General features: G+C 38.7%; 1 protein-coding gene across 2 annotated transcripts in view; it reads left to right on the plus strand.

Moving 5' to 3' along the window:
• The window catches only part of PSME4 (proteasome activator subunit 4), a 68,683-nt gene that overhangs the window by 21,793 nt on the left and 27,028 nt on the right, over positions 1-19,862 (plus strand). For both annotated transcript variants that reach the window (XM_086631920.1, XM_086631921.1), the window contains 10 exons: positions 304-490; positions 1,157-1,246; positions 3,033-3,097; positions 3,194-3,344; positions 4,816-4,914; positions 5,304-5,373; positions 5,724-5,791; positions 6,365-6,580; positions 8,581-8,738; positions 10,980-11,075. In XM_086631920.1, coding sequence (XP_086488046.1) covers positions 304-490; positions 1,157-1,246; positions 3,033-3,097; positions 3,194-3,344; positions 4,816-4,914; positions 5,304-5,373; positions 5,724-5,791; positions 6,365-6,580; positions 8,581-8,738; positions 10,980-11,075 — 1,200 coding nt within the window. The remainder of the gene's footprint in view (positions 1-303; positions 491-1,156; positions 1,247-3,032; positions 3,098-3,193; positions 3,345-4,815; positions 4,915-5,303; positions 5,374-5,723; positions 5,792-6,364; positions 6,581-8,580; positions 8,739-10,979; positions 11,076-19,862) is intronic.

Below are 19,862 nucleotides of genomic sequence, written 5' to 3' on the forward strand. Positions count from 1 at the left end.
AATCATCATAGCTTTGAATCTTGGAGCCCTTGCAGTTATTAGTTCCTATACTGCTACTGCTAACGGATTATTTAATCCTGAATTTGTTGTGAATAGGACTGATCAAAAGAAGGGAACGTTGTCTGATATAGCAATGTTAAGTCCATTGGAAAAAGATTAGAAAAAAGTTTTGGAACCATTGATTAGCTTGAGTTCTTCTTTAAACCCTTTCTGCAGTAAATAACATGTGCAATCCACTTCTGTTTTCTTTGAAGACTTCAGAAACTTTATTGTTCCTAATATGTCTGCTCTTAAACTTTATAGAACATATCCTGCACTTGAGACGTTGACGGAACCTCATCAGCTCACAGCTACGTTAAGCTGTGTAATTGGAGTAGCTCGTAGCCTGGTGTCTGGGGGGAAGTGGTTTCCTGAAGGTCCAACACACATGCTACCTCTGCTGATGAGAGCGTTGCCTGGGGTGGATCCTAATGACTTCAGCAAATGTATGGTGAGTGTGTAAATCTTACCTTTTTCTTTTTTTATAGAAGATAGTTAGCCAGCTAGTTCACGCTGAAAGGTTTTTTTTTATATTCGTATGAAAGCAAGTGACTCGTGTTTCTGGAAGTTCTTAACTTGATTTTATTGCTGCACGATTTTATTTGTTAACAGGACAAGCCTCTAACTTATAGTAATGTTTTTGGCTTGTCAGACAATGCCAAGTGTGATAAGCATTGTACCAACTCTTTGGGTAGCTCTAAAACACAAGATAAAATAGATGTTCCAGAGCTCTTAGCAAATATTCCTAGTCTTTTAAGATGAATAGGAAGACCTTTAACACTAGATTTTTGTTAAATTAGGTCCTAAAAGCCCACATCTTCAGGAGTTCATATTAATTGACTGTTCAAACAATCTAAATATAGGGGTTTTGTGACTTGAAAATTCAGCACAAAATAAGTGTTACTCAGAAAATTGAGGGGGTTGTTTACAGCGCTGACTGGTAAGTCTTACATATGAAATCAGAAATAACTGTTGATGTTTTGAGTTAGAAGAATTAAGCTCTGGACTGTTTTTTAGTGTAATGATTTGCTTTAGCTCCCATACCTTAATTGCAAAAGCTTTTTAATGTGTAGAATACAGTAACACTTATTGAGGAGCTGTTTGCAACTCTCCACAGATTACATTCCAGTTCATTGCAACATTTTCTACTTTGGTGCCTTTAGTAGATTGTTCATCTGTATTGCAAGAAAGAGATGATCTTTCAGAGGTAAGAGTGCTGCACAGTTACAAAAACGCTTATAACCTACTCTTCAATTTAATTTTTAGCAATGTAAGAATATCTTCAGAACCGTAACAGGTTTGCTGCTCTCTTTCTGTATGTGTAAAACTATGTTAAACAAAAATGCCACAAAAAAACAAAGATGTGGGTCACGTTTGCTTCTGGTCAGTGTGGTACAGCTGACATCAGCGTGCAAATTTGCCATGTATTCTTCGCACTGTTTCATAGTGATAGGTTGTGAAGATGTTAAATTCAAAGAGTTTAGTATTTTTTTATCTCAAAATTTAGCTGCACAAGGCCCTGTGTAGTGTAGTTTGACTCTGAGCTTGCCCTGCTTTGAGTAGGAGGGTGGACTACATGTTCTCCAGAGGTCCCTTGCTGTCTGAACTTATTCTGAGTCTAATAAAATAGCAGCTTTGTTACCGTTAAACTTCTGAAACTTCTTGTCACTGTAAAACGTTAAGATAACCATAAAGAAAAAGCAGGTGAGGACAGTGTTGTAAGATGTATATACATGGTTTCCAGTGTAAAACTAGTCCAGCTTGGAGCAAGGTAAAAGGGAACTAACTGATTGTCTGGGAGACTCTGGAAGGAAATTGGTCTCCTCTTGTTGAAAACTTCATATGTGTTTAAGAAAACAACAACAAAAAAAAAAACAACCCACCAAACTGTTTGTATTGATTTTTCCAAAAACTAATGCACTCTCTAGCTTTTCAGGGCTGTTTTCCTCCTGTGGGAAATCGTTTCAAAACACTCACTCCTCTTTAAAGTGTTCCTGCAGTCATGCTTGTCTTTGCTGATTAAGATTCTATTGCTGTCTCCTCAGACGCTTGTTAATCTCTTCCGATTAGGAGCCAGTGACATCCTTAGTGAGCCTTATCTCCCTCTTCTGTGTTTTGTCCTTTGTGGCCCCTGTGTTACTGGACATGGCCACCCCACCTGTTTGCTGCTTTGGAGTGCTGTTTGTTTTCATCTCTCATTTTAGAGCTCCTTGCACTCCGTGTCTCCAGCGTTGTTCTAATACTTTGTCCTTTTCCACACAGCAAAAAATACAGGAGAGAATGGGAAATAGTTGTTCTGTTTCTCTGCTTATCACTAGGCTTTTGATTGTGCTTTTGATGCAGCAGTTCAAGCACAGATAGTGAAGCTGTATCTGGCATATTACAAGTGAGGCAGCAGCAGCTGCCGTGTAAAACGTCTCATCCACTGCTAGAAGACTCTTCTTGTAGCTCAGAGAACAGCTAGTAACTACAGATGGCACAGATTCTGACTGCTCAGCTGCTGGGTGAAGGTTGATGTCGTTGCCCCAGAGCTCCAGCACTCAAAAATGAACAGAGGAGTGTGTACGCTGAACGTTCGGTCTAAATATGTCAGCAGTGCCAAGTCTGCCACCACGGTTGGCACTCGCTGCCCTCCTGCTGGAAAGGAGGATCAGTAGTAAGGCCAAAGGTTGTCTCCATGCAGCAGACCTGATTTCACCCGGAGAGGTTCTTTGGCTGGGCGTCAAGGCCAGGAAATTTGATAGGACAGTGTAAAGAAAATGTGATAATGGTTTCGCGTGGTGTACTCGAGACTGTTCAGACGTCGACGGGCAATGCCCTGTAGTCTGTATAATTTAAAAATGGGAAATGCTTTTGAAGTGGTTAATGCATAAAATATATATTTATTACGACATTTTTATATTAGGAAATTTTAATACATCTGGAAATACTTATATTATGTTTCCTTAAGAAAAGCCAACCTTTTGTGCTTCTTTTGCATCACAAAACTGTAGGTGGAAAGAGAATTGTGCTCTGCAACTGCTGAATTTGAGGATTTTGTACTACAGTTCATGGACAGGTAAGTAAGCTAAGGAGAGGTGAAAGCTTGGCATGAAGAACTTCGTAAAACTTTCAAGTTCCACTTACTGAAATTGCACTTACTGTGTTTGTGTAGATGTTTTGGACTTATAGAGAGCAGCACGCTAGAACAAACCAGAGAGGAGACTGAAACTGAGAAAATGACTCACCTGGAGAGTCTGGTGGAATTAGGTCTCTCTTCTACTTTCAGTACAATCCTTACTCAGTGCTCAAAGGATATCTTTAAGGTACGTATAACACGGGCTTTCCATCTCACTTTGAGGCTTAATTTTCTGTTGTGAACAACTGATGAGGAGAAATCATTCTAACAGCTTATTGTATCACTTGGTCATTCTAGGCTGTCGTTTTTTAGGTCTTGTAATGGTACTGCTCACCTACCCAGTCCCCTGCTTTCCTTTTGCCTCCCACTCCCTGCCACTTCTTCAGCTGGGCAGAAGAAGCTGTTCAAGGAGCCACGTGGCTCATGGGATCAGAAAAATTATCTGAATTCAAATAGTACTGAGGGCGGGGGGTGGAGAATCCGTGTTGTTACATGGACAGGTTCTTTCCTTGCAGGTTGGGTTAAAACATTTTAATCTGTTTACGTTACATCACGTATATATTTGGAGATGGTAGGTTTGGCATGTTTTGAACCATTGCACTGGACACTTTTGCCATGATTTTTGTCTGGAATCTTTTGGTTAATATAAGCCTTAAGTTAATTCGTTGTTGTCACTAAGTATTTAATTTATATTTTTCCTGATTGTTCATTATTAAAGTAGTTGCATGGAGTCTACACTGTATATAGTTCAGCTTGCCTTGCAGGGTATTGGATGGTACTAAGCTGCTTTAAAATATGCTGGCCACTTAAACTGTTGATAGGTAATTCCTTATTTACTTGTTAACTAAGGGTTGTTCTGGCTTTACACCAATTTCACATGTGAAATAGCATAGTTTTCCTTTCAGAGGACTGTGACTTCTTCAGGGAAAACTGTTTCTCTGTGCAGTTTCTCAGAAGCATCTCACGCTTACATTGATCAACAGGGTTTTATCTGACCTCCTTTTTTCCCCAGGGGAATATTTTAAAAGTATTTCCCATCTCTAGCTGAAGGCAATGTCACCTTATGTCACCAGTTAAAGCACTCGGTGTGTTTTGTTTTTAAAATCTTGGGATGGGGGAATATAGATCTTCCCATAACTGAATTATTTTAATGATAGTGGACACTCTCATGTATTTTCCAGTTACAGTGTGTTACAGTAAGTGAGTGTTGCAATAACTACGAAGAAGAAAAAGTGAAAATCTGCAAACTGAAAATATTTTGACAAACCAGCTTTTATTCTTCAGCTCAAGGCAGTAGTTGTACAGTTAGACATAGGTGTTGCATAGCGTGCAAGTTACGTGACCTGGGAACATTTAGGATTTTTCTCCTGAGCACTTACTATTCACATAAATTTTTAATTCTTATTCTACAATATTGTCAACTTTAACTAAGAGAGTGGTTACATTTTACTCAGCTTTAGGGATTCTATAGAACTACTTTCTCTGTGTCTCTATTCTGATTTTTTAAATGTGAATCATGTTTCCAGTCTTCTGTTTTAAAAGAATACAATACTATGTACAGATGCTGCCTTCTGTGTAACATCAAACATTTGATGCCACCTAGTTTGTTTTTTTTTTTTTTTTTAAAGTAACCTCCATCTTTTTGTATTCATTTTTAGGTTGCTTTGGAGAAGGTCTTTAACTTTGCTATTTCAAATATATTTGAGACGAGAGTTGCTGGCCGAATGGTTGCTGATATGTGCCGAGCTGCAGTAAAAGTGAGAGAAAATGCTCTGATTTCATTCAATCTTTATTTAAAAAGAAAAAAACAAAGCCAATACTACTACTTTTTCTTCTGTGAGACCTTTAATTTTTCTTGTAAATACAGATGGTTCCTAGTATTATGTCCTTTTTAAAACTGGATGGTTGCATATATTGCATGATATTGCAAGAGATTAAGTCACGATTATTTTTCTTGCGCTTACATTAAATTTAATATAGGTGTTATTGAACGCTTAAAAATCATGGCTTCAGACTGACTCCAGATTGAATTGGAGTTGAGATACAGTCTGTTCTTCCCTCTTTTTCAATAATGCTGTTAGAAGATTTTTATCAATGTGTGCGCCGAGTCCCTTTTCAAACGGGCTATTTACGATGCTCTTTCCAGTGCCGCCCTGAGGAATCCTTGAAGCTGTTTGTACCACATTGCTGCAATGTTATAACTCACCTCACAGTCAGTAAGTTTATAAGATTTCTAATGTTTTTTGCCCTGGTTTGAGTTGACTTTTGTTAAACAAAAATAATATTTAAAACTTCTCTGTGTTTTCCCTAACTTCGTTTCAATGATGGAAAACTAATTCTGTCCATTATTTCATCTAAAAAAACAAACCAGCAACTATTTGTGTGTCATTTCAAGTCAAACCTCTATCAAGCTACAAGAGCATGCTTCTTTAAAAATGTGGCAGTTTTAAAATGTCTCTGGACATTCCTCAAAAAGCATTCAAGATGTCAAATGTTTTTTATTTAGATTGTTGGGAAAACTTAACTGCAGCGTAGTTACAGCAGTGCTTATCACTTGTTCCTCTAGATGATGATGTGTTGCATGATGAAGAACTAGATAAGGAGCTACTTTGGAACCTTCAGCTTTTGTCAGAGGTATCACAAAGAATGTTCTCCCCATGCATGTATGTTGTTGAATCCTGTTTAATTCCCCTGAAAAAAGAAAATAAAACTGCTGCTGTTAAAACAAAGTAAACCTTGTATGGATGACGTTGCATAACTTGTTTTTCTTATCCAATTTTCAATGGGACATAAGTGGCTGCTGTTTGAAGAAGATAAACATATGGGGTGTGGGGGGAAAAAAATGAAAGCATTTAATACAATTAGTGAGGGGCAGAGAAAGAAGAGGGATACACGCAGGGAACAACATAAGATGCTTTTGGTAAAGATAAATCTTTGAAAATGAGTCTCAAAATATATATGAGTATTGCAAGAAAATTTTGAATGCCATCGAGAAGCAAGGTAGATCACAGTTCTTACGTGTTACTTGAACTTTTCCAACAGCAGTGGAAGTGGTAGATCTGTGCGAGTTCAGTCTTTAACTGGAACTCAGTGCGAGGTAGAGAGCAAAGCCTGGTACGGGGTCGGCTGAGCAGCGTAATCCTCTCTCTGGTCCTCTAGAACAAAATCAGTTGTGTTGACCTTTGAAATGTTTGTCTCTCCTATTAGATCACTCGAGTGGATGGCAAGAAGTTGCTACCGTACAGGGAGCAGCTTGGGAAGATACTGCAGCGAACCCTACATCTAACCTGTAAGCAGGGTTACATTCTGTCTTGTAACCTACTGCACCATCTTCTTCGTTCTGCTACACTTATCTACCCCACAGAGTACTGCAGTGTGCCAGGTGGCTTTGACAAGCCTCTTTCTGAATACTTTCCTATCAAGGCAAGGATTTTCATTTATTTAGGATTAGAGGATTTGACTTTCTTTTTTAAAAACCAATCATTCACTATATTATTTGTTTTATTTGGAAATTTCTGAACATAGGTAGCAGCAATGGAAAGTGTAATTGAAAGATGCTTTGGGCTTTGAAACATATAGCAAATGACAAGTTATGTAAAATTATTTGATAGCAAAAGATGAATACTGACTGTTGTTTTAAATAGTTTTATAGCATGACATGTTAGTGGTTTATGATGGGTGTTTTACAGTGATTGCATGACAACTACAATAAGATAACACAAAGCAAGAGTGCCTGCTCCTGTTTTTTAATCTTGTAATGTGTGATACCTTTAATCGAGACCCAGCTATCACAAAGTACAGGGGAATGAACAGTGGAGTTCAGTGTTTAGCAGGAGAATTTTGCTGTTCACTTCAACTTAAATGTCCAGCCGTAGGAAGTGGGACAAACTTAGTCTTTCATCTGCTTGTGTGGGTGAGAGCTGCAGTCTTTCCTCGTTCCTCTTCCTATAAATGTGGTTATCAGATGTAACAAGTAATGGTGAGTGCCTGGAAAAATGAGTACATCAGTGCAAAACAATTGCAGGGAAGAAGATAATGGTATTTTACAGGTAGGCAGAATAACAAATGCACAACGATTCTGCGCTGAGCTTGAGTTAAAATGAAAGTTGAAGTGGTAATATTAAAAATTACTGAAACTGTCAAAAGTAATATGCTAGCCTGCTGGGAAGACTTTGAGGTCAATTTACCAGTCTTGCAGGTGACCAGTGCGGCAGTTTTCAGCTGACCTATTTGAATATAAAGCTGCATTTTGCTGAAAAGCGTTTTTACGTAACTTTACAATCTAATGCCTGTTACTGAAGGCCAGTACAATTTTCTAAATCGATGGGAGCATCACGTTGGACCAGACACTCATTTACCAAACAAAAAAAAATCTTAACTAAATACCTCAACACAACAATAGATGACTTTTTTTTTAATCCCTCCTCTGAAATTGAAAAAAAATTCACTTCCATACATGAGTGGCTGATTTAGAAAGTGTATATTGTATCAACCTGTAATTGCCATTAAGAGCTTGAGTTTGTCACTTACGTGCTTCCTACCCTGCCCTGGTGTAAAACTTGAGTTCTGTCACTTCCTCAAGTAGTGTTCATGGAGGACTAGCCTGCTCTTCTGAGGAAGAGAAGCAGTAGCAGGCTGCACCAAGTAGGTGTACTGCTGTAGCTCTTTGCACTTTCTGTCCAGTCAGATCAGTCAAGAACAAAAGGTGAAGTGTTGTAAATTGAATTACCATGTAAAATTGGACAAAGCCAGGAAATGGAATGTAAAGACTGCAAAGACCTGTCTATTAATTAATGCAGTCTTAAGCATGGACTTAATGTCTGAATATTAATTAGTATTAAGTACTGACTTTTCCAAATACTCCAGTGGTGTTAATTCTGTAGCAAGTTTGAGCTCTTTGTAAGCCAAAATACAGAAAGTTGTTGTTGTTATGGGATGACCTGACATCATATAAAAAATCCATCTTAAAATTTAGCTTTCTTTTTTTATTTTTAAAATGTAAGTACTAAGCTTCCTGATTGTGGTTCAAAACTCAAAAGAAGTATTATTAAATGGGCTAGCTTCTTTATGTTCTCTGTAGGAGTATCAAAAGTCTGAGTTGCACTTAAGAAAATTCCTGAATTTGTATCCAGCCAAAGGAATAACAAAGTTATATTTCACTTAGACCAGTACAGTCCTTTTCCTTTAGTCCTTTTCAGGTACATGCTATTTTCCAGGTGTGTGTAGCCATTATAGCAGGTTTGGGATTTCTGTTTGGCTTTATTGTGTTCTTCAGGTTTTTTTCCTGGAATTGTCAGGTTAACAGCTTTACAGCCGTAGCTAGTTCATGTGTTTAGGTTTTTTTAGTAACATTAAATGTTAATTTTTTAAAAGATAATTTGCTTCATAGTTTAATTAATAAGGGATGTGTGTCTTTACTGTAGGACTGGGGTAAACCAGGTGACCTGTGGAACTTGGACATCCAGTGGCATGTTCCTTCATCTGAGGAAATAAACTTCGCTTTTTATTTGCTGGATACTTTTCTTCAGCCTGAGCTCACCAGACTAGAGCACTATGCACTTGGAAAACTGGAAATGTCCAGGTTAGTGGCGATGTGTAACATGGAGAAGGTGCCCTTATCCACTCGTGTCTGTTTTAAGTGGTTATTGTCAATCGTACTGGCACTACAAAAATTAAGGAGTAAAATACTATAATGTTACACTGTCTTCAACATTATTCCAAGATTTCCAGGATTTTAACTCTTTTAAGAGTACATGTCGCTTGGAAGTGCATTTCATAAAAGAGACAAAACATTATTTTGAACGGAAATACTCTTTAAAAAAAATAAAAAAAACTTAAGACACTTTATGTTGATATAAAGACTTTTCCAGATTTTTTTAAAATACATACTCTAAATTTTGTTTCCATTTAACTGTAGTCAGCAGTAAAAAAGCTTTCCCGATAGACTCTTATCTTGTTGTTTTGGCACAACCATTTGTGATCCTAAGCTGTGGAGTGGAACACAGAACTGATTTGGCTTGGAAATCTGCCTCTCTCCACTTCCTGCCAGTGAATGGATTCAGTACATAGCGTGTCCCTGCAAAAAGTGACAGTGTTGAAACCGAGGAGGTAATGCAGAGTCAGTGGCATAACACATGGGAGTGGAGGCAAGAGTGCTGTTGCCCAATCTTGTTACACTCTGTTAGTGTGAACTGTCCTAAGGATAGTTCCTAAGCACAAGATAATCATGAGTTTAGCATGTGCTAAAGCATTTACAAGTGTCAAATAGCTGAAGCTGTTTACAAGCATTGAACCTTGAACATTCTTTGTTTCTCATGTTAAGCCTTCAGCCCTTGGAGCTATATATACCTCAGTTGATGTTGGTAGCATGTGACGTTACACCTCGTGCTGAGAAGTACTGCCCTGCACGAAACGGGGTGTGGGGTATCACACTCCTAAATATTTTTCTTTTTTAATCTGAAAAATACACTAATATGCTTGACAAATGAATGCCACCATACTGCAAGAAAGTATACTTACACTAAAAGAAGAAAGGACATGCTTCCTATTTAAGTCTGTCAGTTATTTCTTTGTGTTATATTTCTTATTTATATGTTTACTTCTTTTGTTTTTTCTTTTCTGTTTGACACCTATCTAAAGCTGTTAATTTATGAGAGAATTGGACTTTGATCTGGTCGAGGCTTCACTGTGCTGCCTGATAGAAATAAATGATGGCGATTTGGGAGAATAGAGCCAAGGGCATGAATTGCAAATTAAATTGGAAGGCAAGATAGGGCAGCTGCCAAGGTAGACAATGCCATGAGTTTCTGAGGGAGTAACAGGTGTGAATAAGTAGGAAACTAGGTGAGCCTGGTATGGCTTTGAGTTGCCATATTTCTGGAGCTTGAGTTCTTGTCATATTTCTTCCTCCCCCCCCTCCCCAGTATTCCACTAAGTAACAATTGGAAATAGAACTTTTTTTTAGGTATTTAGGAGCTTGAGTAAGATTTTTCTATTACAAAAGTTAAAATGAAAAATTCTAACAGCCGTTGGCGAACACGTGTATTTAGAGAGTTGACAGGTAATGTGTAAGTACTAAGAGCTCTTCGGTTAGAGAACCTCTCGAGAGGGCTGAAAGGAGTTATTTTCCAAATCCAAGCTGCTGACCACAAAGATGAGAACAAACGGCAGAATTTGTAACTTTATGTTAAGTGCTACAGATGAAGACAGCTTTGAAAAGAATTCCTTAATTCTCTAAAGTAACAAAGAAAAAAAGTAAGTTGTTCACATTGTTGCATTATAATTTCCTTTCAGACTGTAAAATATTCACTCATAAAGAAGGTATTCCTTCATCCTACTCATGCTGGGAAGGACTTTTCTTGACCTTGGATTGGAGAGTTAGTTCATGGGTTTTATCTGAGGTTTAGATAAAATTCTTCAAAACAATTTTTTCTTCGAAACAAAGTGCCAAGGAGCGTTGATACAGTCTCAAATGCATTACTTCAGGTGTCTAGCTTCTGTGAGCTTCTGGAACCATGGGAGAGGCTCCTTGTCTGGTTTGAGATTTGTTTATCTCATTATACTGAAGTTTCCTTCACTGTTTCAGAACGTAAAAATCTCCAAAACAAGTTTTTTGGAAAACAAAGTTGAATGTTGGGAGTTCTGTAATAGAATTGGCTTGTATCAAAAAATGGTTGACTTCTGTACTGCTCCCTCTTGTGTTTAGAAGTGATATGGCTAAAGAAATGGGCTTTTACAAAACTTCCCCAAAAAAAAGGGTTTTTCATTTGTGTATTTTCGAGCATTTAACAGAGAAGTAATTGGGTTTTCTTCTTTCTTTAAGAGATGATGTGCAGCAGTGTCTTGCTATAGTGCATAACTGCTTGATTGGTTCTGGGAACGTTCTGCCTCCTCTGAAAGGAGAAAAGGTGGCTCATCTGTAAGTAAAATTGATTTTTATATCACAAACATTTTTAGCAACTCATACTGGTTTTAGTGCTTATTGCTATTATCACGCAACTGCTTCTAGTGGCTATTTTTAAGGAACTATCATACGAGTATAAAGACACAGGAATTTGAAATAGTGACTTACAGAAACACTTGAGTACTTAAAACATGAAAGAATGTGAAGTGCTTTTTGTTGTGCAAGACTCTGAAACTCTTCAAAAAAGGTAAGTGGTGGCACTTGGTTGCTGATGCTGCTTTATGTAAAGGAAATGGAAGCTAGGAAGCCTCAAGCCATAGTGCACTGCCCTCTCACCAATGTTCCTGTCACCCTGAACGACTAAAGTCATCAACATTCTGAACTTAACTTCTTGCCGGCTGCCTTCTCGTCTTAAAATAGGGAATAAGTCCTGCTGGAATGCTCAAACCCCTGTGAATAATGTCACAGCAGAACCTGGCTACTGATGCCTGCACACAGCGAAAACGCTGGAGTAAACTTCCATTTTGGAACTACCAGGAACGTTACAGTAGTTCAGGCTTTAAACCAGACTACTTCTTGCTAGAGAGGATTGCTGCTCTAGCTTTGACTTCTTTGAGGAAGCATGTTGAAATGTTACATCAGAGGCAATTACGAGTTTGATCTCAGTGTTCCTGTTGTTATATATCACGTTTAAAATACACAGGATTTCGGTTCAGCTTATGGCCACAGGCTGTGTTTGGTAACCATGCAGTTGTTGCTGGGATGTTTTTTTTTTGCCCAAGTGCCAGCTACTAAAAGTACCAAGGAGCGTTGATACAGTCTCAAATGCATTACTTCAGGTGTCCAGCTTCTGTGAGCTTCTGGAACCGTGGGAGAGGCTCCTCGTGAATGTATGTCAGAACATTTGTTAAGCTGGAGAGCTTTGAAGAGGGCATCTTTTCCGTTGACAATGTAAGGAATTCAGGGAAGTAGTCTTTTAATTAAAGAGACAGTGCAGGGCATACGGGCTGATGATGAGCCTGTCTTCTAGAGTAAGGATTCCAGTGTCTTTCAGGAGGCATTGACTGGTCCTGCATCAGCAACGTGCTGCTGGTCCATTCTGGGAAAACGTGGGACCGTGTTAGCTTTGCTTCTTGATTCAGTCTGAATCCTGCCCTGGTATCTGTTAGGCAGCAGGCACTAGGTGCTTGCAGTTGATATGGCTCAGGGGTTCAAGGACAGAGTTTCTGGTGTTGGTCCTTCAAAGGAGAAGGATTTTTTTGTTCTTAGATGCCTTGAACTTCAAAATACAAGACTATCTTGGCCCAAAATGTCTGTAACACCACAAAAAAAAAAATCTGTTGTAGCTAATCTGTTAATCAAGGAAGAGAAAGCAGGTTTGCACCCTTGTCTAGACTATCTGATTGTCAGTAACTGAAGCTTCATTTGGCAGAAGAACGAACCTCACCACCTGTGGAGAAGAGTGGATTGCAGCTGTCATTAGAACGTGTTCATGTAGGCTGTCTGGTTTTGTTTTGGTGTGGAGTGTTTAGAATTATCTTTTTACAGGCTGGAAAGGTCTGTAAATTCTTATGGTACAGATTAGGACTTCAGCGTGTAATCTACTTCTGAATTACGTGCATGCTTACAGAAGACGTGCTTCATTCTGTTAGTTTTCTGTGTTGCTATATTAAATATATGCAATTTGTGTGAGAACATGCTGAAATCAATTTGTTACTAAAGAAATCAAAATCCGACTTTTCTCACATAGTCTGAATTTTGGAACTCAACAGTTTATTCCACTAAACATCTGCAGAGATTCAGAGTCCTCCATTGTCTGGTTTTGGATGGACTTTACACATAGTGATGAAACACCCACTGCGAGCAAGTCTTGCATCCAAACTTTTTGTGTTTACGTTAAGACTTTTTAAAGACATACTTAAGGCGATTTATCTTTTTAGTGACTTTACACAGGACTCTGAAATTTGCCTGCTGAAGTGGAATGGATTTTAAGTAAGGGTTAGTTCTGGTTCCTTGTATGGTTTGAATTATCACAAATGGAATGTGGATTTTTAATGAGAGGGACAATCTGGGGAAAGTAGAGTGCGTTTGTGCACAGTATTGTACTTTGGTGTAGTAAGGTGGACTAAATACTTAAGGAGATCCTGTCGCACTTTGTGTCGATTAAATCATAGAATAGAGTCACAGAATGGTTTGGGTTGGAAGGGACCTCAAAGATCATCCAGTTCCAACCCCCCTGCCATGGGCAGGGACACCCTCCACTACACCAGGCTGCCCAAAGCCCCATCCAGCCTGGCCTGGAACACTTCCAGGGATGGGGCAGCCACAGCTTCTCGGGGCAACCTGTCTTGTTAGATCCCTGTCACTTTATTCAACTTACTTAACAAGAACAGTTAAAAAGGTCGATATCAATTTAGCATCTTGAGAGATGAGGCCGTGTTGATCCATCCAGGACAGATGGTGTTCATTCTGGCGATGCTGCTTATGAAATGTGTATTCTGTTTTAATAGGGTGCTGTGTGTCAGCATGGGTCACAGAGGGAATTGTTCCAAGGAGGAAGATGTCCTCCCCACTGCCTTGTTCCCTCCTCTTCCTTCCCCAAGAAATAACTGGAATATTTGTAATGAGGGAGATATCTTTTGATTTAAGAAGTATTCAAATAACTTCTGTGAATACTGTTTTCTATCCCACATATCCATAAAATTATATCCAGTTTGAATATAGGAGGTGTCCTTTGATGAACTTGCTATTAAAACAGGAAAGAAGTTTGATTTTAATTGTTATTGTGTTGTGAGTTCCTGGGATTTTTTTTTGTAAGATACCTGTTCACATTTCTAAGCATGTTCCCATAATAAGTATTGGGAATGCACATAAAGCACTCAGATTTGTGTCTGAAGGGCTTTTATTGAGAGTGACTCAGTTACCCAGAACAGCCTTATTTTAAGTACTGTGTATTCACAGTTAGTACTTACCACTAGTAGTGATGATATTCACTGTCCTTATGTGGCAGTTGTAGGAATATTTTTGAATGCAGATACTGGTAAATGGCTTGATACATTTAGGATAAAAAAAAAAATTCTACATGTATATTTCTAAAGCAAACTGGCACAGGAGATTTCTTGTCAGATACCTCCTACACCACTTACCTCCAACAAACCACAGCTGATCACAGACCATGTTATTCGTGCTGGCTGTAAAGTAGAGCTGAGCAGTGTAACTGCTAGCTTTTCCTTCGTCTTGGTGGTTAAGGATACCTGAAGATTCTTGCCAAGAAAGACAGATGATGAGTAGTTGTTCCTTTATAATCCTCCAGACTGCTCACTGCATGAAAGGAAACTCACATAGATGGGGGAGCGCTTGGAGCTGTGTGATTTGAACCTGAGCAGAAGAAATAGGTGGGTTGAATGAACTTGAAAGCTGTGTGTGGCAGGATGATGAGCTAGGTACCACGGTTCACTTGGCACCATGAGCTCTGCCTGCCAGCAGGCTGCTCCTGCCACCAAGATGCCTTTTCCCTGAACATAGAAGATTTGGTTTTCTGTTGGACAACTGAGAGCTACCCAAATATTTGCAGACCTTGTTTTTGGGATTTGTTTGCCATCTTGCTTGGGTGACAGGCAGTGGCAGGAATAAGGGAGAAGGGCTTCTGCCTCTCCTAGGAGCAGACTGTAACAGCACGAGACCACTGTACCTGCTTTGGTCATTGATTTAAGTGACTCAGTCGTGGCAGTGACTAGTGCAAAGCCAGGTGACTTGGCTGAGTGAGGAAGCAGGGATTTTGCTTAAGTAGCAGGGAAAGCTAATTATGAGAATTACGTATTGACTGTGTGTCACAGATGTCACAAGCTGGCCAAATGCTTATTTCGTTATTGATTGTCAAAACTGACCTGTGTTGTGTAAAATTCCCATGCAAGGGTTAGGGTTTTTTTGGATGGATGAATTTTAAATCATGGTATTACATAAACGTGATAGTCTTCTAGGGGAACGAGACTATGCCAACAGTTATGAGCGCTGTTTTGAGAGAAGACAATGAGGGAATCTGGATCCAAGTTGTAAACCTTTCTGGTTTAAAATAAATTGCAGAGATGAACGTGTGAGACTGCTTTCCACTAACACGGTGACGATTTGCTGCTTGGTGTTTGTTGCCATAATTCTTTTGAAGTTACTTTCCCCATAAGAAAATAGAGCTGTTGCAAATATAAGACCTCTCCACTAGTGTGGAGACTACTGCATTTTACTGCAGTAGTACTTTTAACCCAGGATTCTGTTTTGTTTGATTATAGAGGGTGTATTACAGTTTATCAACATCATTTTATGGAAATCGCTTACAGGAACTTTTCATCTTGAAAAGTTTTGTGGGAAGTCACTTGGTCCATTTTTATGGACTTTTACAGTTTTTTTTTTCCTCAGTGTCAAATACAGAGTATCCAATAATTTCAAAATGTCTTTCTTCCTTTCTCCTTGTTAAGAATAGTCTGTTTTGTGTCGGAGCAGTTTGTGTTTATTTTACTTATGAGCTGTTGAAAATAGATTTGCTTCTTGAACAGTTAATATACAAAGTTTTAATGATGATTTCTTATTTATTTGTTGATTGATTGTTTGGTAGAGTTGAAACTGAATAGAATTCCCCAGCATTGGTCTGGTGTGATCTCCTTGTTAGAATCAAATCGTGCCCTTATTTTCTTGGCTTAGTAACTACTGGTTAGAGTAAAGGTTTCAAAAGTTCTGTTTATCTACAAGTGTGTACATTGGCCTGAGCCTTCTTGAGTCTCCTGTCAATCCTGGTTCATGTTTTCATGTTGATTCATTAGTTTCTCTTACTCCTTTTTTTTTTTTTAATCTTTTGATGACTGGCAGTCTCTGAACTGAAAAGTGATATACTCAGTAAACATGTTGTTAAGTTGTCCAACACTTGAGTGTGCTCAGTATGCCCAAAAGTATATGTTGTGTGTGTGTGTGTACACGCACAGGCTGGGTATGCACATCAGCATAGCTGTTGTGAAGGGCTTGAAGAATGATTTCCTTGCTCAGTGAACTGGAGCAGAAATGGTTTAGGTTTCATAACGCTCCAACTTTTTCTGAGACCAAGCAGTTCTTACCTGTAGTTTACAATTCATGTGTTTTTTTTCCTTTCTAATTTTGGGAGGAAAATAATTCCCATGTGTGTTTTACATGAATGATCTAAGTTTATATCCTTCTGAAAATCCTATCATAGCTTAATTAAAAAAATAGCTCATGCTATTTTAAATGCCTAGTGTTACTCTGAATGTCTCATACATGAGCAGTGTTTAGGGAGATGATGGGCAGTTCAGTAGAAAATAAATTTATGCACAGTCCATGCACAAATAAACTGTATAGTTGAAACTTGTCAGAATTGAAAATAGTTGAGTTTGAGTAAGAAACAGAACTTTAATAAATGTCACTCGGAGTTGCCTTTTTATTTTTTAGCCTGTGAGTAGCAAGGAATTTAAACTTCATCCTTTTTTGGAGGGTGAATGAATTGTCTTCTGAAGTGCCATGCCTAACAAATTAACAGACAACTATTTCATGACTCAATAGTGTGTATTTTTATATTATTCTTCCCCATAGTATTCTTCATCTTTAGTAGAGGTGCCATTGATTTCAGGTGTGTTCAGTGAATTACTTCTTTGATGTGAAATGGAGAGTTAAAAGGGAAAGGGAAAAAAAAAGGAGGTGAGGCTGCCAGAGGTTGTGAGGAGCAATCTTTGATGACAGGAGTAGTTTTCTGTGGCTGAATTAAGGTGTTGAAAACCATAGAGTCAGAGCTGTGGTGAATTACTGGGACAAGAGTTGGGGAAAAATTAATACGTGGGTTTTCTTCTGCCCCTGCAAAACCACGACATAAGGGTTGCTGTGCCACGCAAGATACGTGCAGGTGTACGTAATGCTTCTCTGCACACAGGCTGCCCTTTTTCCTAAGGGCTCCTGTAACTGTAAGTGATGTCAGCGTCCTTTGTTGTGTGCAAATACAGGTTATCTCAAATGCAGACAGTGTAAAGCTCCCTAAGGCTGAGAAATCTTTCACTGATGTTGAGTTCCCCTTGGCTTCGCCTCCCTTCCTCGCAGCGTGGTTATTAACGAGGTACCACTAAGCAGCTGATTGAGGGCAGCAACAACAGGGTTACTCAGAGGACATCCACTTTTGTCTCCCTTGGAAATACAGCTTGGTTGGTTGGGATGCAGTACTGCTCTACTTCTGCTACAGACGTTGGTAAGAGCTTTCTCAACGTCCTTTCACTGAAGGTGTTCAGGCCACAAGTCAAGGATAAGCCACTTCTTTTAAATGTGTAAGGATGTGATGTGTACGCGGAGGGGCAGGGCTAGCTAACCTCTCTTGGCATCTCCAGGAAACTTCCCAGCTCTGCTGGGGGAGCTGCACACAGGAAAGGGAACAGTTACTCCTCCACGGTGAGTAACCCTGTTTTCTCCTTGTTCACCTTCCGACTGTTGTCTCTTGATCTCTTATGTCAAAATAGGTTCATGCAGCCCTTGAGCTAGTCCTTAACATGGCACGGGGTTTGTTTGTTTGTTTTTTTTTTTTTTGCAATTAGAAAAAATTCCTCTCCAATTGGTTCAGTGGAGTGATGCTGAAAGCTGTTTGTTTCTGAAAAGCTGTACCTGATGGCTGAACTGTACTTCTGTACTGAGGGATGCGTGCACAGAGACTGGAATAAAGGGCTCTGTAAAAGGTCTGGAAGTGGAAAAACATAGTGCATCAAATTTTCCTCAAATAAAGACCCTTTAGTTTTTGTACTGTGGCAAATAAGGGAATGAATTCTTTGAAGTTCTGTTTCATCGGGATTTCCGTTCCAGCTATAATTTTGGATACTCTGCCCATAAGTTTTCTTGGCAATTTGTATGGAAAACTGTTGATGCGGAATGAAGCTCAGTATTATTTATACCTTGCATGAAGCGTTGTTGTGAGACTCTTGCTATCAGTATTGACTGAGTTAAAAAAAACCATTTAATGCCTCTTCCTTCTGTGTGTCCAAAGTAAACCAGTTTCTCTGGCTCAGTGACTGGCACTTACACTGCTGAGGATTACTGGCACGGATCTGAGTTTGTGGGCCAGCTATAAAACTTGGTTGCATTTTGAACATAATATTTTAATCCTATCAATAGTATTGTTGAAATAGATGGTTCTGCCTGTGGAGTAATGTCGTGGTGAGTGTAAGGACTGTACCAGGCTAGTTCTTGATCACTGGATGCTGCGTGTTGAGTTGTTACTCCTGGTTTGCTCAGGAATCTGAAGTCTAGAGAGACCTCAGAGTGGTGTTTTCCTTTGTTTCAAATATTAGAGATTTGGTTTGGAACTTGGCTAGCTGGCAAAGAACAGCTGAGTGTGTTTTGCTGGGAGAAGCAAAGAAGGGAAGAAGCATAAGATAGTCTTTCTGTAGGCTACCTGAGGGAAAACTGGGAAACTGCACTTTAATTTTCCTTGCCTCATAGGTAGGAAAGCCTTACGTGACTTAATTTGTGCATCTATAGCAGGGGAAACTGTTTAAGGGTAGAAATACATTGAAATACTGTAGAAAAAATTACTGCTATGAGCTTGTTTACCTGTCAGTGTGTCCATTTGGTACAAACCAAATGTCTGGCTGCCTGAGATTGTTGGATTTATCCGTTACCCTCTTTTTTTTTTTAAGAAGTCATAGTATTTGGTGTGGGAAGGTTCACTCTGTTTTTTTTCTTTTCCCCAGATGTTAATTGCAGAAATAGCCCTTCTCTGTATCTTCCCAACTGGAAAGGTCTGATCTTGGAGGAATACCTTGTAAACACTTTCAAAGTCAATCATGTAGATGATTCTAAAAGAGCAAGTGTGTGAGACCATTATTCAGGACCAAAGTACTGGATCGATGTTGGATATTTGAAAACTTTATTAGTGGCCAAATTGTACCTTAAACACCTATGCCAGTGCTGAGTTTTGGGGGGGAAAAAGTGGGAAGATTTTTGAAATGGCTTATTTTTGAGTTAACCTAGTGCTACCAAAAATGCAACAAGGAAAATGAAATTAAGGCTTCATTTCTTGATGATTAAATCAATTAAGAGAAAGATATTTCAGTTTGACTTGTGTTGGTGCAGATGTGACTTATGTGGGTTGTGAGGTCAGTTTACCTGATTTTTGATTGCAAGTTCTTTTCCTTCATCTGATCAGCACAATAATTGTAGTGATTGTGGTTTAATGTGTTCACTTTTACAGGAGAAGCATGACCCTTATTTCTGGTTCTGGCAGATAGAAGTGTGCCATTGCCTGACATCTGAAAGTTTATTGTAGTATCTTGTAGCACATGCTCAGATGTAGAATCTATGGAGTTTTCTGATGTGTTATTTGGCATTTCTAGTAGGAGTAATTACATTGCTTCACTGAGCTTTGTTTGTTCTGATTCTACTGTCAATGCAATTTTATGTGAAGATTATAGATATTACTTGCTGATACTATTTGTTTAATATAATACACTGGTGTATTTTTGTCCTTGAAATCTTGAATTTGACTACCTTAATGTTTTAGGGGGTCAGATTTTAGGCCTACAAAAAAAAAAAAAACCAAAACGTACAACCAAACCAAAATTTTAAAAAAGTGTTATGTTCTTATGTCTTTTAAATTCATTGGCACGTGGTATCTTTTTTCTGCATGGTTACATAAAAGCAAATCCACAAAGACTAAGAATTCACTTTAAAAAAAATATTTTTGATAGATAAGTTTTCCCCAAATCCTGGAAGAAGCATGACTTTATTTTCTTGATGTGGCTATTAACAGTGAACTTCACAGAGCAATAAGTA

This window comes from Tauraco erythrolophus, chromosome 2, assembly GCF_009769465.1.
Source record: "Tauraco erythrolophus isolate bTauEry1 chromosome 2, bTauEry1.pri, whole genome shotgun sequence".
Classification (NCBI taxonomy): Eukaryota; Metazoa; Chordata; class Aves; order Musophagiformes; family Musophagidae; genus Tauraco; species Tauraco erythrolophus.